General features: G+C 37.0%; 1 protein-coding gene across 37 annotated transcripts in view; it reads right to left on the bottom strand.

The window, feature by feature from the left end:
- DTNA (dystrobrevin alpha) overlaps window positions 1-27,342 on the bottom strand; it is a 330,024-nt gene that overhangs the window by 102,024 nt on the left and 200,658 nt on the right. For all 37 annotated transcript variants that reach the window (XM_016153937.2, XM_016153946.2, XM_036229943.1 and 34 more), the window contains 2 exons: window positions 16,633-16,700; window positions 3,729-3,809 (listed from right to left, as the gene is read on the bottom strand). In XM_016153937.2, the coding sequence (XP_016009423.2) occupies window positions 3,729-3,809; window positions 16,633-16,699 (148 nt within the window). In that variant the 5' untranslated portion in view covers window position 16,700. The remainder of the gene's footprint in view (window positions 1-3,728; window positions 3,810-16,632; window positions 16,701-27,342) is intronic.

The raw sequence follows: 27,342 nt of genomic DNA, 5'->3' as shown, positions 1-27,342 counted from the left end.
AAATAGCTAACTGCTGTCCCTTAATTTTTAGAGACATTCACTCTTTTATTCTATTAGCTAATGTACTAATTATGGCATGGAGAAGGAGTATAACAGGGTGCAAAAGTGAATGGCAAGGGGAAGAAGCTAATTTGGAAAATAAACCCTATGGAGAAAAGTTGCCTTCAATTATTTATGTATTTTTTGCCTTAAAAATGGGCTTCTTACAAGTCTTCTTTTATAGCAGAGATTGGTAAATGTTTATGTTGACTGAGAGGCAATATGTAGATATTATGTTAGCATATATATAACAAGAGAGAAAATGCATTTCCATAACATTTTGGCAATGAAATTCAAATATAATAATTGAGTACAAATTTATTTTTTTTTAATGCTCATTTACCAATGAGAAAACTGGAATTCTTTCTTTGTGAGAATAACATTTTGCTTAACTGAGGTTACAAGTTAGTGTTTCTAATTTTCAAATCAGTTGTAAATATTCATCTGTAAAACTATTCTTAGTTCACAGTCCATACAAAAATATATTCTGGGTCCATTTAGTCCATGGGCCATAGTTTTCTGGCCTCTTTTTAAAACACTGGGAACCTGTTATTCTCAGCATCCATCAGGAAGTGCATTACAGGAAATGAACATGTCAGTGTTAGGAATCAATGCCCTATATGGGAAACCATAAACAGAGTCAGCAAGAGCTTTGGGGAAGAAAATATGGGAAATATAACATTTCTAATCGTTAAATTTAGATAAAAAAGAAATCTCCTAAAAATCTATAATGCTCCATGCTGTATCCAAACAATATTTTTTCTAGGTAATGACTTTACATGTGTTAGTTTTTATGTTTTTTTCCTCCATTACATAGTTTTTTAGTTCTGGTAAAATACAAAATAAATTTTACCTATATGTAAGGCCTGAACCTAAAAATAAACAACCTGTTCTCAGTTAAGGTCCATTGATTTCTATAAATACTATGGAAGAGTTTCAAATAAGGCAATGCACTTATAGACACAGTACCTGAGTTATTTTCTTATTTCTTTTATTGTAGAGTAAAATTACATTATAAGGTACCATAATTTACCATGGGCTAGGATTTATTGCAAACAAAAATTATCTTCCTCTAATATGGGGGTAGATATTCAATATTGATGAATATTATGTCATATAAACACCAGTGCTTCTGGTCATCTTCCTCAAAGGAAGGCTTTAACTTTGATTAAAGTAAGCCAGTCTCAATTGTGTTAGCATTTTGCAAGCATCTCAACATCACAACTCTTGTATTTATTGTCAGAAAGGAAAACTCAGCAAACATATAGTACTTGCCTTTAACACTTCTGATCAAAGTAGAAGTTATTTGAAAAAGAAACTCAATTTTAGCAGAGCATTCAACACACTCTTGTTTTTCTTCCTTGGGCCTTAGTTGTGTCTAGTTTGCAAAGAATGTAGTATCTTTTCTCATTCTAAGATGTATGAAGTTTGTAAAGCAAATAATACTTCTCTGTCTGATGTCTACTAATTCTTTAAGACTCAGCCCAGATGTCTCTGTGCTCTCAGAGGCCCCCAGGCCCAGGTCAGGGTGCTGCCTCCTTGGTCCTCTCATAACACCATGCACATATTCCTGTCGTTACACTTCTACACTGGTTTATGAGTCTGTTTAAAAGTCCATCTACCCACTTAGACTTTGGTCAGCTTCAAAGTAGGAATTGCATCCTATTCGCCATTTTTCTATCTCTGGTACCTAGCACAGTGTTAAACATGTAGTGGTTCATCATAAGATTACTAAATTAAGAGGTAAATGAATGGATGCACTGAAGGCAACAGGACAGGTATATGAAGGTTTTCTTTCACCCAGGAATGGACTATTACTGTTTTCCAAGATGTATGAATACTATTTTCCTTACTGTTTCCTAAGAAGGACAGTGTTGACTATGCCACGATTCTGGATATAGGATAAGAATGAGTGCCAGCAAAGAATAGGAAAAGGAAAAATAGACGTCCAAGAAGGAGAAAGAGCCTTTATCAGAGAGCAGGTGGAATGAAATACGGCCTACGTGTGGCTGGAGTCAGTTAGGGCCAACATGGTGTGTGCTCTCTGTAATGTTGGCACAAGGTTGACAAACTAGTCTCACTGTGAGCCCTTTTCTTTCTTTTTCCCTTCCTTCCATCCTCCCTCCTTCCTTTTCTCCTTTCCTTCCCTCCCTCCTTTTTTCCGTTATTTATTTGTTTATTCATTCATCCTTACCTTTTTGTAGTCTTTTTGAAATATCCTATTTTTAGTAAAAGTAGCCAAAGGAAGGCTCTGCTTGGCAATACTTTAAAGAGAAAGAATTCCTACCCCTACTTTTTCTCCCCTCCCTCTATTCTGAGGGCCACTGGTAATGATGTAAGAAAATGGGAGGATCTCATTACTTTCTCATTGCTGAAAACAGAGATTCTTCCTTTGGTTTACATATGGATGGGGCTGAATGGGAAGGGAAAGCTTTTCTTCTTTGGGAGCATTTTCCTTGTCCCTTAACACTAGTGCTAGAAAGAGATTTTATTGACCCATCAATACACAGGCCTGCAGGCACAACCACTGATTCCTTTCCATATCTGTCGTGCTCTTCTCGCTGGTTTTTGTTGTTGTAGTTGTTGGTGGTGGTGGCAGTGGTGGGGCATTAGTTTAGCTTCCTGTGAGGAGTCAAAACATCTTTGATGTTTGACCAACCTATGTTTTTTTCCTCCATTATTCTCTTGCCCCAAACTTCAGCCCCATATCTAGCTACTGGTGCTGGAGAATAAGCTGCAGATGAGTAACTTGAGGAAAATAGGCACATGGCCCATCCCAGAGTCACAATTCACTGAAAGCCTAGAAGCCTGGGTCTGGGGGTGGCCTGCACAGTTCCACCAGAAACATCTGCTGGAAACTCTCGGGGGGGTGGGGTGGGGGGTGGGTAGAGATGTGGACATGGCTCGTTTCTACATTCATGAAGTGCCTAGTCCCCATGGCAGTTATTCAAGAACTATGTGTATGTACTCGGGAGAACGTGATGGTTTTCATTTTTTAATTCATCCACTACTAATTAGAACAGAGAACAGTTTTCAAAACAAAGTAATATTTTTTTCCAAGAGATAATAAATGTAGTGATATGATGGAAGCACTGAACCAGCAGGGAATGTAGATCTGCTCACTGTGATTAGTGATCTAGCTTGCTGCTTACATTTTAAATTTTGGGAAAAAGCTGAAACGAGTTTCCTTGTTTCTTTAAGTATTGTTGTCTCTTCTCTTGCTATTGTCTGATGTTGGCAAATAATGTAAATACTCTGATACAAAGGGTGAATTTTCTAGTTTCAGAAAGAAACTTGATTGTTTTCCAGGAGCTTATGAACATTTTCTTATACTTGTAAAGGAAATACAAATATAAGGAGGACTTAATGTTTGGTATTTTAAGAAGTTCTTGGAAAACATTTTGATGGTTTGGCATTTTCAGTATCGAGACTAAAGAAAAGAAGAAAAACATCCATCCAGATTTAACCCATTACAATGGCAGGATGGAATACATTAGCAGTTTAGAGTAATTAAGCCTTCCGAATTACTTAGGAATAGTCTCTCTACTGTTTGTGTATCACAATACTTTTTTATTGTATAAACATAGTTTTATCAATATTGCAAGAAAACCTAGTTTTAGTATACTAAGTAACAAATGTAAACTATAGGGTTTATGAATATAATTAGTCCAAACAACAGGAGTACTTACGATTGCATTTCTTCTGAACAAACCTAAGCTTGCATGCTGTTCTGTAGGTGGAGAGTCGGATACGATCCAGATCTTGAGCCCCTGCAGGGAAAAAATGTATACACAGGGTAGGCCATCTCTGTGGGAAGTATTTTATAATGTTTATAAATAAAACAACTAAATATATAACCTATACACTTAATTTTGTTTTTATCAGAACATAAATATAACTTTAAGACTTGAAAAGGTCTGATCTGCATCCCTCAGGATCTAGTGAAGGAGGGCACACATAATCAGCGCTGGAGGGCAGGCTGTCAACTGTGTTCACCGCCCACGGAACACAACCTCAGCCCTGTAGAGTCTGCCACTTCAGAGAACAACTTGCTCAAGCTGTGACTGAAACAGCTAGATGATATCAGATAGCACTATCATCAAATAATCATTTTAAGTGCACTGTGATTGAGTGTTAGAACAGGCTGTGAGAGGAGCACACACTGAATGTTGGGCATCTTTTCTGCCTGACCTTAGGCCAGGTGTTTTTAGAAGTCTCAGTTTTCTAATCTGGAAGATGGGGATGATGATCATACTACTATTAATCCATAGTTTGTCACAAGGATAAATGAGTGAATATACCTAAAGCATGGAGAACACTGCCTGACTGCAGTGGATGCTATGTAAATATTCATTGTTATCACCGGTATCTTTCCCATAAGCTTTTATGTCTATCTTAGACAAGACTCCTTTCTAAAAACAATCACTAATCTTACACTGTGGCTTCCAGTTCCTTCCTAATATAGAGGCGCATGTTCCCTATATTCTTGAACTACTTTTCCTATTCCAGTTTTCCACTCAGGAATCCAGCGTGGCTCGCGATGCCTACAGCAGTGAGTCTGAATGTTCTGCTCAGAATGCAAGCCCCTCTCCAGGCTCTTTCCATCCTGTCTACCCAACGACAGTTCCCACTACTCTCCAGTCTGAACCTCTGTTAGGTTTGGTCTGTTTTCCTCATAATCCCCTGCAGATGTGCTGCTTGTTACATGATACTTGAATTTCTGGTAACCCTCCCACCCTCCTCTGAGTGAGCTAATCTCTAGAAGATGTCTAGAACATAGTACTTTAAGCAAACATCTGTTCTTCTCTGCTTCTAAATACCTGGCTTTCCTCAAGCCATGTTTACAGTTCATAATAGATATAAAGGCACATAGGTATATTCTGGCATGTATTGAACTCTTTCTTTTTACCAGTAAAAGTGCTATATAAATGCTTCAGAATATAATAGGGTAGCAAGTAAATGAACTGGCCTGAAAGTTAGTATATTAGGAGGCTAATTAAGTGCTTTTCTAGTGAAACTCGGGATGAATTAGCAAGTGACCCTCACTGAGAGCATTTAGCATTCCCTCAACTCAAACTGATCTCTTCTGATTCATTTAAAAATACTATCAAATTCCTATTACTTTGTGGTTTTATATTGCAGGTAATTAAACATCCATTCTTATGAATGTTTATCACTTGACAAGCAGACTCACTGATACTGAACACTTGAAGGATAAAGGAGGTAAGGACTTACCCTCACCCAATCAAGAATTCCCCTAAAACATGTTCTCAAGAGGTAGATATTTAGCTAATGATCATGGAAGATTATTTTTAATGATAGGGATGATTATAACTTAGTGAAAATGAATGTACTTTAAAGTCAGTAAAGCCTTATCTGTCACTTCTTAGTTGTGTGAACTTCGACAGGTTTTTTTTACTTAGTGTCCAATTTTTTCATGTATAAAATGGAGATAACAACACCAACTTTACTGGTTGGTAATCTCAGTAGCTGGTACTTAACGAGTGCTTAACAGCAGACGAGCCTCTTTAAAGGCTTCCTGTGCCATTTCTGAGCAATAATAAGTGTCAGATTTTTTTTTTTTTAATTTGAGCTTTAATTTGCCTCTCTGCAAGCTCAATCTATTTGATCTAGCTTTCATTCTGGAGCCACATAATCTTTTCTCCCTGTACTTGATAATTTATTTCTCAAACACTGGGAAGCCACTATCATTATCATTATTAACATCTTCATTACCATCTGAAATGTACAAAAGTCCTGTCATTGTGGAGTTTAGAGTTTAGCTGGGGAAGTAGCTTCTTCTTGACATTTTAGATTAAAGATGTTCAACTGCACAATCATTTCAAGTACAATGTCTACCACCGAGCATGGCACACAATAGGACTTTAATACATAAATGCAACTATTATTATTCTCGTTATTATCAGGCAAGGTATTGAGACCCTTAACCATTCTCATCATCCTATTCCATAGCTGGCTAATATCTCTTTGAAATGATTTATACAGAATTAACCCAAATGCCACAGCCAATGGCTCACCTGTATAGAATATATAGAAAGCAATTACTACCACGTTTGATGAGGACAATTACTAATAATTTTTTTTATAGATGACTCATTCTTTGGGCTCCTATTAAGCCTGTGGTTCTTTAAAAAGCAAGTTTTAAAAAAATCACATGTGCTTATATTAAGTCAGATCTTTTCTGTTTTCTATTTAAATGCTTATTTGGGGGCTAAAGGTAAGATTTCATATGTTTCTGATATTTTAAAAAATTTTGATTTTGTCATTAGCATTTCAAAGGGGCTTCCCAGTTTCATGTCCTCTGTAAATCTGAGATGCTCATGGGGTAAATGAACACTCTAGGATGCTGGATAACCAGACAGAACAGCTATCAGAAATACCTGAATGCTAAATCTGCCTTTTCCCCTGGATGAGGATGTCATTTTACTGATGCTGTGTTTGGTTCAACAATCAGGAGAATTTCACTATCTGTAAATAATCCTTTAAAAGAAGACATTAGGGGCATAGATTATTTGTGTTAAGTTCTTCAAAAATGATTTAAGCTCCAGGGCAAAGGACTGTGAAGCAGCAGACAATTAAATTTCTTAGTTACAGAAAGATCTTATCCTCTAAGAACAGAAACCCTGGCTCCTTTGCACCTCTCTCTCATAGATGTCTAGAGGCAATATGGAAAAGGTGCACCTCTTCAGGATGCAATAAGAGGGGAGTAGAGACGATGCTTAGAAACAGAAGTGCACTGACTGCTCACCTGTCCTATTATGATAGAGACTTAACTGACCCACTACTTTATTTAAAAATCAAGAAGGGGTCTGGAGGTCTGTCAATGTTTCCTATTTGTGTAAGTTTTTAAGTTTTTCCTGGCTGGGGATATAAGCTCTGATTGTTAAAAGGGATGTGGTGAAGAATGAAATTTAGCTTTTTAGATATAATAGTACACTACATTGCACAGACAATGTAAGTGGCAACAAGATTTATAATGGGTTCTGGGACTAACAGACAAACAAACAAACAAATAAATGAACGACTGACCTGAAACATGGTGTGCAGGGTCTTGCTCTGTCTATCTATGAACCTTGTTAAAATAAATTTCTTTGTGTCTGCCCCAATAAACCAGGAAGTTAATTCAGTTTTATATGAGAGGTCTCTTCTTAAAAGTCTATAAATTCATAGCCTCCCTGGGTATAGCTGCATGTCTTCTATGTCCAAGTTATTGCTTAAAACCAAGGACTTGACAGGTCAAGATGGCATAGCAGGTAGATGCTGTGCTCGCTTCCTCTCCCTACAACATCAGTATTAGAACTAAACTACAGAATAATCATCATTGGGAGTCACCGGAGGTCTGGCTGAAAAGAAGTCCTACAACTGGGGACATATATAAGAGATGACTTCGATACTGGTAGGAGGAATAGAGACGCTAAATGGACTGGTCTCACAACTGCATGTGATGGTTGAGAATCAAGAGGGATATCTTGGCTGCAGAGGTCCCCCTGGAAAAGGGGGCACAAACTCTGGCCATGAAAACCAGTAGAGCTTGTGGCTGAGCAAGACAGAAGGTTGTGGGAGCTGGAGACATTCCTCAAAGGCGTGAACTTACTCACTGACATACCACTTGCTCTGAGCTCCAGCAATGGGTCGGCTGCTCAAAAAGCATGAGGGACACATGGGGAGGAAATGAATTGTCTGGCGTCAGGGTGAGGGCTGGAGGGGCAGCTTTCTTTTAGACAGAAGTGCTGGCGGAAGCCATTATTCCTGTATTGAGCCCTCCCACCTCTCAGCATGCAGATGTAGGAGGCCACCATATCTGAGTCTCCATCAATCTGGCTAGCACAGGTTGCCTTGCCCAGGTGATTCTGTGGAACTGCGTCCCATCCAACAATTGAGCCCACCCAAATCACTTGCAGTAGCTTTCCCATACAAACAGTGTATCTTGGCTCATGCTGTACACTTTTCTAAAATCTCTCAATGGTTCACAAATTCCCAGCAAGCAGTATCTGGCCTTGGCTTGCCCTGTACCTCTTGCAAAGCAGACCCAAGCCTGGCACTAACGGCAGCTAGCCTTGGTTCACAGCTTACCCTCTCCCAAGCACCAAGTGGAACCATCTGCAGATCACTTTTTAGCTTTTACCAAGTGGCTCTGGCAGGGGATAGGCAATGGCTAACCGTAGCCTGCAATAGAGCCCCTCCCCAAAGGCCTCAGAACCAACACACCTGGTGGCCAGCTTCAGACCACAATGGCACCATCCAACCACTCCCACAAAAGACATACTCAAAGGGCAGACTGGGCAGGCACCAGAGGCCTGCTAAAGCAAATCCTGCTCCACAGGGTTAGGCCCTGCACACAGCTCTTCCGCTGTAGTTATAGCCAGTCCTCACAACCAATCAGCTTGAGGGTCAATCCCTCCCACTGATCTGCAAACAGCAACCATGGTTCTACTATGGCAGGAGGGCATACACAACCCACACAAGGGACACACCTGGAGAACCCAGTGCCGGTGACTAGGGAGACTGTGCCACTGGGTCCCACAGACGCCTACTACATACGACTACTCTACTAAGAGTAAGAGGCATAGCAGCTCTACCTAATACATAGATACATGAGGAGACAAAGAAACATGACCCAAGTGAAAGAACTGAACAATGCTCTTGAAAAAGAACTAAAGAAAATGGAGACAAGCAATCCATCAGATGCAGAATTCAAAACACTGATGACAAAGCTGCTTGATGATCTCAGTGAAAACTTCAACAAAGAAGAAGAACACACAAAAATGGAGATTAAAAAAACATAAAAAAGAACCAGTCAGAAATGAAGGATGTAATAACTGAAATAATACATTAGAGGGACTCAACAGAAGATTAGATGAAGCAGAGAACTGAATCAGCAATTTGGATGATAAGGTAGCAGAAAACACCCAATCAGAACAGGAAAAAGGGAAAAGAATTTAAAAAATGAGGATAGTTTAAGGGGCTTCTGAGACAACAACAAGCATACCAACATTTGCATCATAGGGGTACCAGAAGGAGACAAGAGAGAATAAGGAATTGAAATCTATTTAAAGAAATAATGACAGAAAACTTCCCTAAACTGGTAAAGGAAATATGCATATAAGCCCAGGAAGCACAGAGAGTTCCAAACAAGATGACTCTAAAGAGGTCCACAAGACACATCATAATTCAAATGCCAAAGTTTAAAGACAAAAAGAGAATCTTAAAAGCAGCAAAGGAAAAGCAGTTCGTTACCTGCAAGGATGCCCCATAAGATTGTCAGTAGATTTTACAACAAATTTTGCAGGCCAGAAGGGATCGGTACGAAGTATTCAAAGTGATGAAAAGTAAGGACCTACAACCAAGATTACTCTACCCAGTGAAGCTATCATTGAGAAGCAAAGGACAGATAAAGAGCTTCCCAACAAGAAAAAGCTAAAGGAGTTCATCGACATCAAACCACTATTACAAGAATATTAGAGGGTCTTCTTTAAGAAGACAAGAGAGTAAAATATGATAACATGGCAATAACTACATATCTATCAATAATTACTTCAAATGAAAAAGGAGTAAATGCTCCAGTCAAAACATAGGGTGGCTGAATGGATAAGAAAACAAGACCCTTACGTATGCTGTGTACAAGAGACTTCAGGTCAAAAGATACACACAGTCTGAAAGTAAAGGGATGGAAAAGGTCTTTTAAGAAAATGGAAATGAAAAAAAAATCAGCAGTAGCAATTCTTATATCAGACAAAATAGACTTTAAAACAAAGACTATAACAAGAGACAGACAAATCCAGTAATCCCACTTCTGGTTATTTATCCAAAGAAACCCAAAATACTACTTTGAAGGGACATGTGTACCCAAGATATGGAGGCAACCTGGGTGTCTATCAATGGATGAATGGATAAAGAAGAGGTGGATACATATATACAATGAAATATTACTCAGCCATAAAAAATTTTAAAAAAAGAATGAAATCTTGCTATCTGCAACAACATGGATGGACCTAGAGGGTACTGTGCTGAAAGGAGTAAGTCAGACAGAAAAATTCAAATGCCATATGATCTCACATGTGGAATCTAAAGAGCAAAATAAACAAAAAAAATATAAAGAAACTCAAAGATACAGAGAACATTTTGAGGGGTGCCAGATGGAAGGGGGTTTGGGGGTTAAGTGAAAAAGAGGAAGAGATTAAGAAATACAAATTGGTAGTTACAAAACAGTCATAGGGATGTAGGGTATAGCATGAGGAATATACTCAATAATATTGTAATAACTATGTATGGTGTCAGATGTGTACTAGATATATCAGGGTGACCACTTTGTAAGTTATATAAATATCTAATCCTTATGTTGTACACCTGAAACTAATATAACATCATATGCCAACTATAATAGAAAAATTTAAAAAATAATTAATCTGCCCCTCCCCCCCAAAAAAAACTCAAACCAAAAAAAACCAAGGATCTGAACAGGGTTGTAAACAGAGTCTTCCGGTATAGTACTAGAGCCACCCTCCAAGTTGGTTGACGCATTACTTATCTTACTGACGTGGCTACAACACTATAAATCTACCAAATCACATGGTGATCCAGCCCATGTTCCTCTAACACATGTACAACCTAAGAGATTTTGTCAGTATCTTGCTGAAATTAAAGTTCAATTTATCCTATGGTATTTTCCTGAGCTAATAGTCTAGTAGTCTTATTAAAAAGAAAAATTAGCTGACTTAATTCCTTTATAAAAAAAGATGGACTTTGAATATATGAATAAGACGACGAAGTCAATAGAGAATCCTTGTTCTTAACATACTGAAATATCTAGGATTACAATTATCTTTTGGTCATGATCAAAAAGAAAAAAAAATCCACTTATCATGAAACCTAAATCAAGTTCATACCCTAGACTCTCAAGAATCAATATTATCCCTTTTTAATAAAAAATGAGTACAGTCTTTCCCTGTTTTTTTTTTTTTTTTGATAATGTCCTTCTTCTTCGTTATTTCTCAAAATCATGGATAGCATTTTTTCTCCATTATTATTATATCATTGGGATATAATTAAAACATAGATATTCAATTCATTTAAATAAGGTTTGAGATTTGCTTCATAGTAATGCAGCGTGGGATGGGGTAAATAAGGGTAGAGCTGAATACTACTTTTCAGCTTTTATATGTATTTGAAAGTTTTCATAATAAAAAATTACGGTTAATTTATTTAAGGCAACTTGATGCTCTTACACCATCTCCTCAAACCTTTCATACCCACATCACAGTAGAAAGTGATAAAAATTAAAGCAAAGATACAATTAAGAAATTCTAATTGATCACACTGTTATCTCCTGCAAATCCTGTTTTTCCTCTATTTAGCTCTCCTTTTCAAGATTTTTTCTCTTTCTTTTCTTCCTCTGCTCCTTCTTTCCTTACCCTTTCCCTCCCTTTTCCCTTTCTTCCTTCTTCCTTCTTTCTTTTCTTCTATTCATCCATCCATTCATCCATCCATCCATCTATCCATCCATCCATCCATCCATCCAAACCTACCAACCAACGAGTCTTACTGTAGCTTCATTACACTCTGAACAGTTTAATACAATTTATGGATGTTTGCCTTCTATGTTTTGACAGCTCATTATAAACTCTTTTATATAGTCATTCAGATTCTGAAATATCTCATTCATTTTTCAACTCAACAAATATTTACAGAATACAGATGAAGCCTATGAACCCTGTGTCTAAACTCTTTTCTATACTTGGCGATTTGGTGATTGACTGGATGTGTGTGTGTGTGTGTGTGTGTGTGTGTGTGTGTGTGTGTGTGTCAGAGAGAGAGAGAGAGACAGAGAGAGAGACGGAGAGACAGAGAGAGACAGAGAGACAGAGACAGAGGCACAGAGAGAGACAGACAGAGACAGAGAGACAGAAAGAGAGAGAGAGAAGTAGAATGAGAGGTAAAGAAGTTTGAGGATCAGAGGCAATGCTCAAATTTCTTAGACAACTTAATGGGGTGGGATGCCTCTCACTACACAAAGGTACAAACAGTGGGGAACGGGTTGGTAGGTGGGTGAAGATGAAGAGTTTAGTTAGAGTTTGAGTTGCTTGTGGGATGTCCAAACGAAGCTATCCATTGGCAGTTGGATACATGCATCTGAAGTCCTGACTATGAAATACATTTCAGGAATTATTATACACAAACATATAAAATGTAACAACGTGTCTTGACTGGGCCAAGATTGTAACTATTTTCCCAATAGGAGTCTGTGTGCACAAGTAAGTCCATTCCACATTCTAGGTGATGAAATTGTGAGGCACACAATTGGGAACAAGAACTTCCTTCCCACTTCTCAACAATGCCAGGCTGTTTGGTAGTTGTTCAAGAACTGCATGGCTTTGGAAATCCTGGATGGCAGAAGCCTTGGTAGGGACATTCCTTTTTTGGAGATGGGTACTGTTACTGCAGTTAATGGTGAGCTCGTTTCAAACTGCTTCATCAGCAGAAGCTTTGATCAGGAGGAGGCAACGCTGGAAGGGACATTGAGTATATATGCTGCTAATTCCAGATAAGCTGGTTCATGAGAATATGGGAGGTTATTTTGAAGGAATCCTTGGAAGCTATAACAATAATGGTGAGGTCTTGAGAGAAAGTCAAATTGTATGTGGAAAGAACTTCTCAAGAACAAAACTTTGGTAAAATCTGACTTCAGGGGTTCTGAGAGGTACTAAGAGACAGAAAAAGAGAGATAGAAAAAGCAGGGGCCCAGACTAGGATGGTGATGTAAGACAGAATTTGCAGACTAATCACCCATGGTGGTAACATTTTAAAGTGGCTAAAAAGCCTGAGAGAAGCAGCGGCAAGTGAAAATGATCACTGTATCCACCAGGGTGGATCATTCATGTCCTCCTGAATTTTTTAAGTTTTTAAGTTTTTCCTAAAACTCATAGTGTGCATTGCAAAATCACGTTCTGGAGTCAATTCCAACTGTGTATCTGCTAACTGCAGTCAGCATTCTGAAGGGCTGTCTGCCTTTCAACAACGCAACAGTATTTGTCAAATACCTACATGTGTCTCCCTTTGATTTCCAGTCCCTTCTTCACTTAGAGGCCACTCTGCTTTCTCCCCAAGACTCTGCTCCTCTTGTGAGGCAGCCTTCCGAGTTCTGAATGAGTATTTGCCAATCACTTTCCCCTCATTAAAACCTACCTATCTGGTGCCATGAAGGCTTTTAAACTAACATTGATTCGGCATCTAAAGTGAATAGATTTGAAGGAAAATGTCTAGGGTCCGTCCCTAAGTAGGAAGTCATGATAGTGAGTGACAGGGATATGGTCTCAGGTAAGCATTCACCAGGCAGAGTAAATGTGCTCCAAATGTAGGAAAACAGAAAAGAAGGTGAGTTTAATGCCAAGGACAAACTATTTATTCTGCTAAAAGGCAGTGTGATAAAATTGTTTGAGTTGTTAAACTATTTCATGGTTGAAAAGGTCAAGGTGAAGATGATATTTACATTTAACTAGTCTTTTCAGCTTTAATCTAAGGTACTAGACAAACTCATAATTAGGACATTATACTGAAGGGACATTTTGGTTAAAGGCAACTTGGCCAGAATTTCTTGAATCAAAGTAGGTGGCTATAGACTTGCTATTATTGTTGTTTCATATATAAAGATAGTACTTTTTGCTTATTTGTAATTTTCTTTGCCATTTCTGCTTTCTGCTTTGTGATTATGAGTTTAGTGTAGATAATTAAAGCATATATGTTGCAATCACCTGAATTTACCCAAATTTCTCATCAATTGTTCTTTTTATTAATTGTTATTGTTTGTACTCTGTTCTTGGTCTTTGTAAGGCCAAGACGCCTTAATGTCCCCCTCAGCTTGATTAAACTTTAGTTGGCTTCTTCCTGACTCTATCTAACCTCTGACCTCCTTTTTCTTAGAGTATTTACTTTAGAAATCTTTACATTATAAATTCTTTGTCTGCCCAATTGAGATATAAATCTCCCAGCTTCTTGTCAGTTTTACAATGCAAGAATATCTTTCTCAAGCACCTGGGAGCCATCCCTTTGAGATGTAATAATAGGAGATCTTCCAGTCTCTGTGGGGGCATAGAAACCTAACTTTCTAATTGTGACAATTAGCAAACACAATTGACCAGCTTCCCACTAACAACCTCAATACTTTTACACTAGCTCACCCTAGTGCTTAAAAACCCTTTTGCCTTTTGTTCTTGTGGAGTTGAATTCAATCTCTCACCTCTCGAAATACTCTTGAATAAAGTCTTCCTTGCCCTCTTAACTCTTTCACACCTAATTTTTGGCACTTTCTTTTGCTGTTAAAAAAATCATTTCTAGATAATACTTAGCTGACCAGATTTACAACTTCCTCCTTCTTTTTTTTTTTTTTTTTTTTTTTTTAGCTCCTTGTCTAGACATCATAGATTCTTAGAAGAAGTTACTTTACAAGTCTCTATATAAGTGTTCTGTGGTAGTAGCTTCCTTGTCTTTCTTTGGTGTCCTATGGTTGGTAGACCTGGGGTATAACCCATATATTTTTTCAACTATTTAACATGTTCTCATTGAGATTACTTTTTTCTTTTGTATGACAGTCTATCTACCAAAATCAATTCTTCGCTTTGAAATTAGTCAATTGTTTTATGTGGCAGAATCTCACTTACTGTGGACCTGTCCTACTTAGTGTTAATCTAAACATGATGCTCACTAATGAATTGTTAAGGTCAGATGTGTTTTTGACCAACATCTGAGTCTATTATTTAGCATACCCAAGGAAAAAAGATAACATATTTGTGTGGCTTGCTTCGCTATTCTGATCACTAATCAAGAGAACTTGTGAAATGATTTAATAAAGCACATGATAACCCTGAGAAGTTTCTATAAAAGGTAAAGTCACAATCTGGGACGTTAATGCACAATTTTCCTAAGTCTCTCTTGCTTGAAACATTTAAAGCTTTTCTCTTTCTATGGCTATAAAATTTATGTTGATCTTTGAGTTGTACAGTTTTAATTCAAAAGACATGTATGACATATGTATTTTTCTGTGCCAGGCACTTCACCAGGCACAGAAGGAATTGAGATAATGTACTTAAACTCAGATGAGTTTAAAATCGTTAAAATCGTTAAAGAAGCACACTTTTATAATTCTTACAGTGTGTTTGCCTATATGATCTAATGTAACAATGACAAATTCAAAGATTTCCCCCAAGACATGACTGTTTTTTTTAATATTATATATTAACATATTTTTTCTTTTTCTGTCAAAACTGGCTCATGATGTACATAACTTTTGCCTTTTCAGTCTAAGAATCTATGATATGAAAGGATACCTGTGCTGTTTAAGATTTTGTTCAGATGGCCAGGGAATAACCAGGTTCCTTGCTCTGTTAGAGTTGTATCAACAAGGTCATAATTCCAGGTGACCAGCCATGCTAGAAGTTGACATATAGTACCAAACATGGCCTAAGAAATTGGAAGGTCATGGCTGAAACACTCATAGGCACTCTAGACATGTTTCTAAAAGTAGAAAAAGCAAGGAGCATGATTGAGATTCTCCACATCAATTTTAATTTTCTTTTCTCTTTGTTAGTTTTAACACTGTCATGGTGCCACCAGATTATTAGGAAATGATAAAGGTAAATATAAATTTTATTATCTGAGACTTTCCTTTATCTCCTCTGACCCTCATTGTTGCCAATCAGTTCCAATCTTCAGCAGAAACCTAATTTCATCTACCGCCCTCTCAGGGAAAATGGCTTACAACTCACTTCTGCTCATCCTCATTCTTTATGCAGGGAAGGAGAGAATTGCACTTTTTTTCTCTATATTATTTAATTTAGATATATGTCCCCCCCCCCATGTCAAGTTCTTCTTTATGAAAAAGAAACATGGTCTATAAGGGAGACACTACCAACCAATGACTCATATGGCACTATGCATTTACATAAGCCAGTAGCTTTTATTTAGTGGGTTCTCCCTTGGAGTCAGTAAATACAGTCTTGGTTTGGCTTCCCTTGTACAGCAGGTCATTCCTAAGCTCTTCGTAACTTCTGTTTTCCTTTTCATTTTTTAGAAATTGGATTGTAGGACAGATTCTCCCCCCTGCATGAAGTACAAATGACAGCTTATAGTTTGTTCTGGTAATCATGCCTGACTCTTGTTTCCAATATGAACATAAGATATAATTTTGTAGGTAAGACATTTAGTGATTCATTTCACAAATGTTATCTAGTGCCTATAATAGTGCAGAGAAATGTACACAGACTTTAAAGTTTAGTGGACTCTTTTAGTGCCAACACTAAATAGAGTTTATCAACTGTTCGTATGTGTATGTATGTATACATTTGTGTCCATGACACTTTTTCTTTCATATAAAATATACAGTGTAGTAAGGGATTATGATGATTCACGAACTAATTTTTACCTAATAGGAGGGAAAAATACCCAAATGTACATTTTATGCAAGAAATTTAGGATTTTAAGGAAAAGTACACGTGTCATAAAGATTAAGTGGTTATTTCTAGCTTTCCCATGAGTATTCATTGTTAACTGTAAAGTCTTCCTTAAAAGTTCCATACTTACTCATCTCTGCAAACAGCTGTCTTCTTTCTGCCATGGTATTTCCTCTTTTCCCACTATCTTCAATCATTCTACAAGACAAAATAGTTACAATGTGTATTATCCTCATGCTAATGAGGCAAAAAGCCATTTCTATGTAAACACACTTGCTGTAGTTATGCCAAAAACATAGAGACAAACTATTTAAAATTGTGTATTTCAAAAGGATAGTTTTACTTTCATTAACTTAAATTGCTGTACATATTTTTCCACATATAATGCTGTTGTTGTTGTTAGAGGGATTATACAATTTTTATTTTCTAACAAACAATAACTACAATGGTAGATGCCTTGTGCTATAACTTAATACAACCCTGAATATAACAGTCTACAATTGGTTAGGCGATTCATTTCACATATAGCCTCTCTTTCAATCTTGAGAATACCTATGAATAATATAGCAGATATTAAGGATCCCTTTCAACAAATGATGAGATTGATGCATCATATTAACCTAGTGAAGTGAATGGCACAGACGTTTGGACTCCAAGACCAGTATGTCTTCCACCACGTTCTGCTGCAAGTTGTTCTTTGTATACTCCAAAATCTTAATTTAGAAAGAGGTGATTTTCCCTGCAAAGAATGAAACTAGACTGTTGTCTACCATGGATTAAGGACCTGACTATAAGGACTTGAAACAGTAAAATGTATAGAAAAAAACATAGGAGCTAAACTCAAGGACCTTGGACTTAAAGAGGATTTTATCCATTTGACCCCAAAGGAAAGGGAAGTAAAAGCAAAAATAAATGAATGGGACTACATCGAACTGAAAAGCTTCTGCATAGCAAAAGACATCATCAATAAGATAAAGAGACGACCATCTGAATGGGAAAATATATTTGCAAACAACACCTCCAATAAGGGCTTCATATTCAAAATATACAAAGAATTAATATGACTCAATAACAACAAAAAAACAAATGATCCAATCAAAAAATGGGCAGAGGACCTGAACAGGTACTTCTCCGTAGAGGACATATAAATGGTCGATAAATATATAAAAAGATGCTCAACATCACTAGCTAGTCAGGAAATGCAAATCAAAACCACAATGAGATACCATCTTACACCTGTTAAAATAGCTATCATCAACAGGACAAGTAATAACAAATGTTGGAGAGGATATGGAGAAAAAGAAACCCTCATACACTGCAAATTCGTATAGCCACTATGGAAAAGAGTATGGAAGTTCCTCAGAAAACTAAGAATTGATCTACCTACCATATGATCTACCAAGCCCTCTACTGGGTATTTACTTCAAAGACTTGAAAACCCATATCAGAAAAGATATTTGCACCCCGATGTTCATAGCTGCATTATTCAGTGGCCAGGATATGGAAGCAACCAAAGTGTCCTATGATAGATGATTGGCTAAAGAAGCTGTGGTACATATATATACAATGGAATATTACTCAGCCATAAGAAGAGATGAAATACTGCCATTTGCGACAACATGGATGGACCTCGAGATAATCATGCTAAGTGAAATAAGCCAGACATAAATAGTTGAAAATCACATGATATCACTTATATGTGGGATATAAACCTAAAAACAACAAATGAACAAGACAAACAAACAGAGACTCATGGACATGGACAATAGACTAGTGGTTACCAGGGGGTAGGGAGAAGGGCGGAATGGGGTGGTATACGGAATAAGGGGTCAAATATGTGGTGACAGAAAGGAATATAACTATGGGAGGTGAACACACAGTGTAAATATAAATATGCCTTACTGTTAAAGTGTACAGCTGAAACTTACTGGCTTTCGTTAACCAACGTCACCACACACACACAAAAATAGTGTGTATCTATATATGTATATATAGAGAGAGATATATCTCCAGAAAAAAAAAAGAAGCAGGTGATTTTTAAATGTTAATTTCTAAGTTGAGTGTGTGAAACCTGCAATAGTTTTTCTATACATAATTTCATGCAAGGTGGTTAGGTTCACATTTCTCTACTTAAATGAAAATACTGTTGTCCACAATGGATCTATTTTAAAAAATACCAAGAATCAGAACAGAATATATATAAAAAGATACAAAAAATTAAAATTTGACTTGAGGAAAGAGAAAATAATAAGAAAGTTAATGGAAATGTTGTTTAGTCAGACCAAGGGTTTTGGGCTAAATATGAAGGGTTTTATAGGTTAATGGGAATTGATTTTTTATTATATCTAATTAAACTTAAAAAAAATAAAGTTCCCTCTCTCATACACACACACAAAGTATGTATACCACTTTGTTTTGATTCTCAAGCATGGTAAATGTAAGACATAGCTGACCTTTTTACCTGCTCTTTCTCACATATGGGTTTTTGTCCATGCTATTTTTTTTTTGGTCTGGATTGTCCTCTCCCTAGGCCTAGCTAACCTGCAGTTACCTTTCAGGTATCAATTTAGGTGTATCTTCCTCTGAAATTCCCCATAACTCTCTATGATTAACTTTCCTCTGAGCCTCCATACCCTGCCACGCCTTTTTCTTAATGCTAAACTTAACGAACCTTTATTGAGTACCTTCTATACTCCAAACAACAAAGTTCTGGGTATAAACTGTGATCAAGTCACAGCTCCTGCCCTCGAGGTGCTTACACTCTAGTGGGGGAGATACGAAAGCATAAGAGCAATGAAAACACAATGAGGTAACTACAGCTGTAGAACTGGAAAGAAAGGTATGCGAATGTGAGAGAGGCTGATTACCTGAGGTAACTTTACAGTACTACTTAGAAAAGACTGCTCAAAAGGTAATAACGATGTGTATAAAGTGACTCACTCGAGGGTAAAAAAAAAAAGATGGTGAAACCATTGTGATATCAGTTTAACTGCTCAAACAGCCTCACAAGTTGCTTTTATGAGTCAAGGATTATTTGCCTATTGCCTGGAAGGAAAAGAAGGGCATGAATCAGCCTTGGTTTACGTAGTCAAGGAAAGTATTTACCCATTTGCAATGGATAATAATATAACCAGGGTCAGGTTAAATATTAATTGGAAAGGGTTGTTAATAATTGGAAAGAGTTATTAATGAAGCTTTGATAACAATTCACCACTGAAAATGACTGAATCCTTTTTATAAGATTTTAAATATGTAGGTATGGTTGATATACAGAGATATGAAGAAAAACACACATTTCCTGATTCACTTAACTCCATCTCCTTTACCCCAGAGGAAATGGGGACATAAGAATCTGACATTCAAAAATAGTATGGATATAGCTCCCAATCTTTATTTCAAAAGATCAGAATGAGAGCTGAGTCAAAAGAGAAATAGGGGACAGAACCAGTGATGTGTTTCTGCGTCTACCTATATGTTGGAATGAGATGAAAAAAAAAACATTAAAAATAAATCACAAGGGATGGCAGGTTGGAAATTCTGACTGAAAATGTCAGGGAGGTAAAGACTGGCTTCTGAACTCCTGGCGCTTGCTGCTTATGTTGCTTTTTGTACTATTTGTGACATTTCTTTTTCAAGTTAACTTTTTGTGTGTCTCTCTAAGGTTTTTGAGGGCAATGTCAAAAATTTTAAATTCTTCACAGTGCCTAGCAAAATCCAATCAATAAATGTATATTTATTGTACAAAAAAAATAAAAACAAAGAAACAGAAAAGTAGAGCCAAGTCTGCTTTCTACGAAATGGACTTTCAATTATATTTCCAAAAACTGACTCATAGAAGAGTGAAATTCAAATTGAACTAGTTTTAGAAATGATTATTTGAAATGAGAGAAACTAATTTATATCTATTATAATCTAAGATAATATATTTTAAAGCAAAATCTTGTCTTATGAAACAGGAGTTGAAATAGATGCGAACTACACTGATGTCACCTTTTGGTCTATTCATCACCATTTTTTTTGGTTAATTAACTCATAAAAGAACCATCATTAGTTACACAATAGGTATTAAATCTCACTTCTAAGTAAAACATGTACCTTATGAGGAAAAGAAGAAAAAACTCATTGGTTTGAAATAACAGAAAGCATGAAATATAATTATAAATATAAAAGGAAAAATTACACATTTCATTTTACCCCAGAGTTCCTGAGAAGCAACATTGTTAGATAAAATTGAGAATACTCATTTATTACCCATTGATCACAGTCATAATAGTGAAAAACGCATGCTAGTTTACAGCCTACACTGATTCAATAGTGGGACTCGTGGACAAAGCAAGCTCATGAATCCAATAGGATTCACTTTGGGCGCCTTAGTTTCCAATTTAACTCTGACCAGTAAGACTTGAGACACATAATGCCTGACCACATTCTCATGGCTTTAGAAAGAGAGAAGAGCAACCCTTTCAGTAGGAGAAGGAGGCAGTGCTTGTACAGAGCAATTTTACTCTGAAGTTGTCAAGCTTGGCTTTTCATGAATTTCAGTATAAGTATAGCCACCCAAAGTCATATGGAGGAGATGAGGAAAAAATAATCTACTTCTGATACAATGTCACAAAGTACGTGGCTCACCAACAGGCCTAATTTGGTTGGTTGGCGTTGCCCTTTCATGTAGATGCAATGCTTACAACCTTAGAATTTACCAGAAGATTACATAAATGTCAAAAGAGTAGAAAAGAACTAATGGTATTAAAGAAGTGATGAGCCCCATCAGATTTTTTTTTTTTTTACTAGAGATCAGATCAGTCTCACGAATTATACAGGGTGTATGTTTTCACTTATAAGAATCTATCTATTATTTTCTTAAAAAATATTTATAACATAGCTATAATTTGTCAGACAGACACTCTGCTAGTTTCTCGAGATCCAAAGATCATAAGATACTACCCCTGCCCTTAAAAACTCACAGTCTAGAAAGGTAAACAAGTTATTCTAACAAATAATTACAATTTGGTATAATATGTACAATAATGAAAGTGCATACTGCTAGACACAGTAGTTTATTTCTGGAAAGATCTAAAAGAGGCATCACAAAAAGGGTGACTCTGGAATAGAGTTTTAAAGGATGAACAGGAATTTTCCAGATAGAAAAGAGTGAAGGAAGGACAATTAGAGTTAGAAGAATCATGCAAGAGCTTTGTGCTTTTAAAAGGGTACACAGCACCTTTGGGAATTGGAAATAGCTCAGTATTGCTGAGTGCAAGTGTGCGTGGAGATGCTGGAGAGGTGAACAGGCATCAGATCTACAGAGTCTCATTTGTCACATCTAGACAGTACAGGGCTTTCTTATAGGAGTGGAGGAGAAACTGGGTAGGCAGGAGGGGAGGGGATGGGAGCACATGACTAAGGGAAGAGTCCAGTTAGGAGGATATTTCTGTGATTCAGGAGTGAGAATATTCTGTTTTGTGCTAAAGGATTGATTTGAGAGAGATTTAGGACACATTCATTTGGGCCCGGTGATTGGTAGGCCTCATGGGGAAGCACAGAGGTGAGGACCTCAGCTTTTGCTCTCCCACAGCGCTTCACACATATTAGGAAACAATCTGCAGCCCTCATGGCAATAATGAGTTTGTAGGAGGTGAGTTCACTAAGTCACCCTTGTTCCACTCTAGTCATTAAAAGAGGGCTGAAAATTGAACAGGGAGAGTTCAAACTCTTTTCCCCTGTAGATGCGGAACGAATAAAATAGCAGAGTAGAACTATGTGGGAGACAGCAAGATATAAAGAATAAGTTTAATGTAGGGCATAGAGTGTTAGAAGAAACATGAATTGTATTTTGGCACACTGAGAATAAATTCACATTGAAATATCACATCCTCGAGTTACTTCCTTCACATCTTTAATCCAACGTCATCCATAATAAACATATATTTCTATTACACATGACATAGAAGACTTTTTAAAGGTAGAAGCTTAACCTAATGGTGTCTTATATTTGTATAAATTTCTGAAGATTATAAAATGCTTTTCCCTATAACCCCTTGAGGAGGTGTTTTTTTTTTGGGGGGGGGTATTCCCAAATTATAGTTGAACCTAAGGATCTGGTAGGTAAAGTAGATGCCCAAAAAACATACATGGTATTTTCTGGTAGAACAGGAAATTGAATCCATTTATTTTTTGCTTTTAATTTTTAAATTCTCAGGCTAGTATGAATTCTAATAACCAGTAATCTTACTCCAGCTGCCACTGTTCAACACAGTTTAAGATTTTTGGAAACTGGTAAACTGAAAAGAAGTTGATAGAAGTTGATGATTAACAGGTCAAAAGGAGGATGGAGAAGGAACGGGTCCACAGCTTTCTCCAATTTCACTGAGAAATTCCTGTGTGACACTTTTTAGTAGAATCCTCCTATTTTAAAACTGTTATACTGGAAATAATCATGGTGATTCAAACAATTTCCAGCATCTAGGTTTGTGTAAACCCAGACAACGCATAAACACACCAACGAGTCGCACTCTCACAGTTTCAATCCACAAAAGCCAACAATGCTTTTGGAAACGTCTGGCTCTACTTTGCTTCTGCTTCACTTTATCAAACACTTAAGATTTGCAGACTTTGTGTTTAGTACGATGAGACCGTTCCCATACTTTATTCTTGTCCGTTTTGCTCCAGGTGGATGACAAGAAGATGCTGGGTTCAGCAATCACCAGCTGCTGTACTCTCTGAAGTTAATAGCTGCAATGAAGGCCATTTCAAGCTCCTTTCCTCCTTTAATTGATTTATTGGTGGTGTATAAATGCCTGTTTCCATTTCTGTTAATAAAAGAGGCCTCTGATATGACTTTCTCAGATTTACATTCTAGCCCTAATCTTTGGCAATATAATAAAAAGAAGTATTCAGAGCTCTTTCCCGAGGCAAAGTATAATTGCATTTGCTTTTATTTCCTAGTCCTTTATTAAGATGAGCCCCTGAAAGCAGGAAAATGCTGTTACTAAAATAAATGGCTAAATGGGTTTCCAAGTGTGTCTTTTACTTCGAATGTCATCTTCTGGTCTTGGAACCTGCATTTTGTTGTGGGGGGCAAGGGACATGAGCTCACTATTTTAGCGTAATGACTTCCTGGATGTGTTATCACGCATTTGATTTCCCTGGAAAGTATCTGGCATAGTAGTTCTCAAATGTGGTTCCCATCACACCAGCCTGGAGACTGTGTCAAAAAAATGCAAATAGATGTCTAACCAATGCACTGTATACTTGAAACTAATTTAAATAAATAAATTTAAAAAAATCAAATACCTGGATTTACTGAATCTGGGTTTGGAGCTGAGCATTTGTGCTTTTAAAAAGCACCACAGGTGCTCCTGATATACAGCCAGGTTTGAGCTAGAAAAATGATGCTAGTTGAGTTTGACCATGAACTTATTTGTACAACATTAGGTTGGAATTCTTATGTTGCTTTGTAATATATTTCTCTAACTTGTAAGACACACTATAAAATATACTTTGCGCCAAAGGAGAAGATAATTAATTCTTTGGGGAATGTACATATACATATACATACACATCCATTGATACGGGCATGTAATGAGTCAAACTTCTAAAAATAGAAAATGTGATTAAAAATGAGAAAACCTTTCTTTTTTTTTTTTTTTTTTTCTGGGAAAACAAAACTACTGTCAGTCGTACTTTTAAGTCAGGCAGGAACCTGCTAGTCTGGGGTAAGAGTATATATGACGTTTAAGGATATTTGGTTTTATTTGGTTTCATTTTATTTCATTTGACTTGGTATGAAGCTAGGACTCCTGCTCAATAGCAGCTGGTATCACTGTAACCTCCTTCTTACTATTAGTTAGGGCTTAAAGCTTGCAGAGTGAGGCTGGGAGCAACTTGGCATAGGTAAAAAGGAACTTTTTGGAAGGAAAATGATCAAAATTTGGGCTCTGTCATGTGAGGTTCAAAGTTATAAGAACGTCGTTAAAATACTTGGGAGCCCTGCCTAAGCACTTTTGATTAAGTTGCTCAAGGGTCCCTAGGGGAGACGACCATAAGGAGGGTATCATCTGTTTGCTGCACTGTACTGGGACCTAAGATTTTTTTAGGGAATGATGTTTTATTCAATATGATGTGTCTTTGGGACAATATGGCTGTATCCCTCTCTCCTTCTCCCCCCCCCCTCTGTGCACATTTATATTTCTTAAGAGTAGTAATGCTATATGTATAGGCCCACTGGGTCATGGTAAAATGATGGCTGACTCTGATACTGTCTGAGAGTCTTCTCTGCCTTCTTGCTGGGATTGCCGCGGGCTTAACTTCTGTGGGGTGGATGTTAGGAAATGACTACCTTCTCAGCATTTGGAACATTCTCAGTTCAGCCCAAGATGGCACTCTTTATAAATGTATGTCTGTTTCTTTTTCCTAAATATCTAATATGTGAAAACAAATTAATGAAAATTGTTTTCCCTCTATAATTAGACTAATTATTTTTAATTAATCTTGCAAATAAGACAACCTTGAATTTTGTAATTGAATTTTTGAGCCCCACATCTCATTATAGTGGGATTATACTATATATATGTATATATACACACACATACATATATATACACATGCACATTTATAAAATATTTTGGAAAACTAAAGATTGTAATTCCAATTTTTTCAAGTGACTGAGTTAAATTTAGCTTCTCAATAAAAGGCCATGACAAGACAGACTGTATTAGCTAATTAAGCACTGTAAAGCTGTCTAATCTGTAATTTCTTTTAAAGTTTAGACCCTTTTAATGATTTGATAAAAGATATGGACTTTCACCCCACCAAAATGTTCATGTCTGTGGGTGCACAAATAAAGAATTATAGTTCCTTGCATGGGCTGGTTTAGGGGAAGAAGGCCAGGATTCGATAAGAAAACAAAGATAGCCTTATTTTACAGGCAGAACCAACTCTCAGTGAAAGGGAGCAGCCAGTCTCAATGGAAGCATTTACAGAGCAACTATCCAAGGGAGAGGGCAAAAAGGCTGGCGCTGGCTTTATAAGGCCAGGAAAAGAGGGGAGATGTCAAAGCGGAGCAGAGATGATGGGAGAAGGCAGGGATGGGCTCCTCACGTGGCAGAAACCAGAGTGGCTGGGTATACAAACTCGATGTTCAGGTTTTAGGCAATGACTCCCATCTGGGAAATTCGAAGTGCTTTAGGACACTACCAGCAAGACTCCTAGTGCTTGAAAGGATTCTAATTCATCTCTTGCTTTGGTTGATCTTAAAAAGAGTAGTAAAAAGAAAGAGGACCTCTCTGGTCTAACTCCCATGTGCTGAGAAAAACAACTGGGGTTGCTACTGACCTGGGGTACCTGTTATCTCAACTTCCATGAGTGTGATTTCCATGGAATTGGGAAAAGGAGAGTGAGAAGTAAAGTGCGCTATAGAACACTGAGCATCAAGACGTTGGCCAGAGAGGCCTATGTGCTTTAACATTTCCTTTAAAAACATTTTTTTAGGTTCGGAGAGTGTTGAGTTTGGAGAGGTAGAAAAAGGTAAGGCAGTTAAGTATACTATTTTCTACAACAGGACAAATTTTCTGCAATAGTACAAGAAAACCTGACTTTTTCTGGGAGAAGAAATAGGAATGATGAGAATAAAATTAAGAAAAATGGTCATGACACTACAATTACTATTACTAAAAGTTTATTATGTTCCAAGTACTATGCAGAAATTTTCTCATTTGTTTTTATAAGAACACCATAACGTTGGTATTATCATTCCCATTTTACCAATGTGAAAACCGAGCTTTAGAAAGATTAAGTAATTGGCCAGATGACCAATTTAGGGTTTAAATCCAGACATGTCTGAATACAGTGCCCACTGGGCCTCTTAAGAAAGACCAAAGTGGCATCGTATGAAATAGAACTCAAGGGAACTGCTCTTTTTTTCCTAAGGGTAGTGGTGGTAGGTCATTGCCCACATATACACACACCAAAATGGGCTAAAGCAAAATTTAAGATACGCGTTAGTGGATGTCAAGGGGAGCTGGGTAGGACGGAGTTAATGAGCTATGCAATGCCACAATTTCACTAAGGGAAGAGACTTGCATGTCATAAGATGTCTATATCCTCTGCATTCCCTCCCCCTTCATTTTCTTCCACCTCTCCTCTTCACATCTTATTTTTTCTCTAATTCAGTCATTCCTTTTTGCCCTTTGTTTTATTCCCTTAACTTAGCTCCTTTATTTAATATACTCATTTCTGTGTATTAGGGAATATCATTCAAACCAATGAAACAGTTCTTAGCTTGAGAAGGAAAGACCCAGCAAGTTCAGTAAAAAAAAAAAAAAAAAAAGTGTTGTACGATGAAATGATGAATAAGTTCTGAGGCTCTAATTAACGGTGACTGTAGTTAATAATACTGTATTTTAAACTTGAAATTTGCTAATAGCTATCTTAAGCGTTCTCATTGAAAGTTAAAAATTTAGAAAAGGTAATTGCGAGGTGATGGATGTGTTAACTAACTTGAATGTGGAAATCATTTCACAGTGTATAGGTATATGAAGCCGTTATGTTTTACACTTTAAATATATTACAATTTTATTTGTAATTATACCCAAATAAAGCTAGAAAAAATTAATTTTATTCCTGTAAATGTACAAATTTCCTTCAGAGAGTCTGAGACTTCACCTTAACATAATTAATTTAGTTGCTTTCTTTTTAATACCTGGCTGAGGACATGGCAATTTTGCTTGACTGGGACAAGGAAATAATCATGGCTCTCACGTGCTTCCTAGGGAGGTCAGATTTGTATGACATACACCAGAGGCCACATGAGGAAACTGTCTTTTGAGATAAGGGAGATGGG

Source organism: Rousettus aegyptiacus, unplaced genomic scaffold (genome assembly GCF_014176215.1).
Source record: "Rousettus aegyptiacus isolate mRouAeg1 unplaced genomic scaffold, mRouAeg1.p scaffold_m13_p_12, whole genome shotgun sequence".
Classification (NCBI taxonomy): domain Eukaryota; kingdom Metazoa; phylum Chordata; class Mammalia; order Chiroptera; family Pteropodidae; genus Rousettus; species Rousettus aegyptiacus.
The sequence above is the reverse complement of the archived record's forward strand: the minus strand, read 5'-3'. Positions and strand labels throughout refer to the sequence as shown.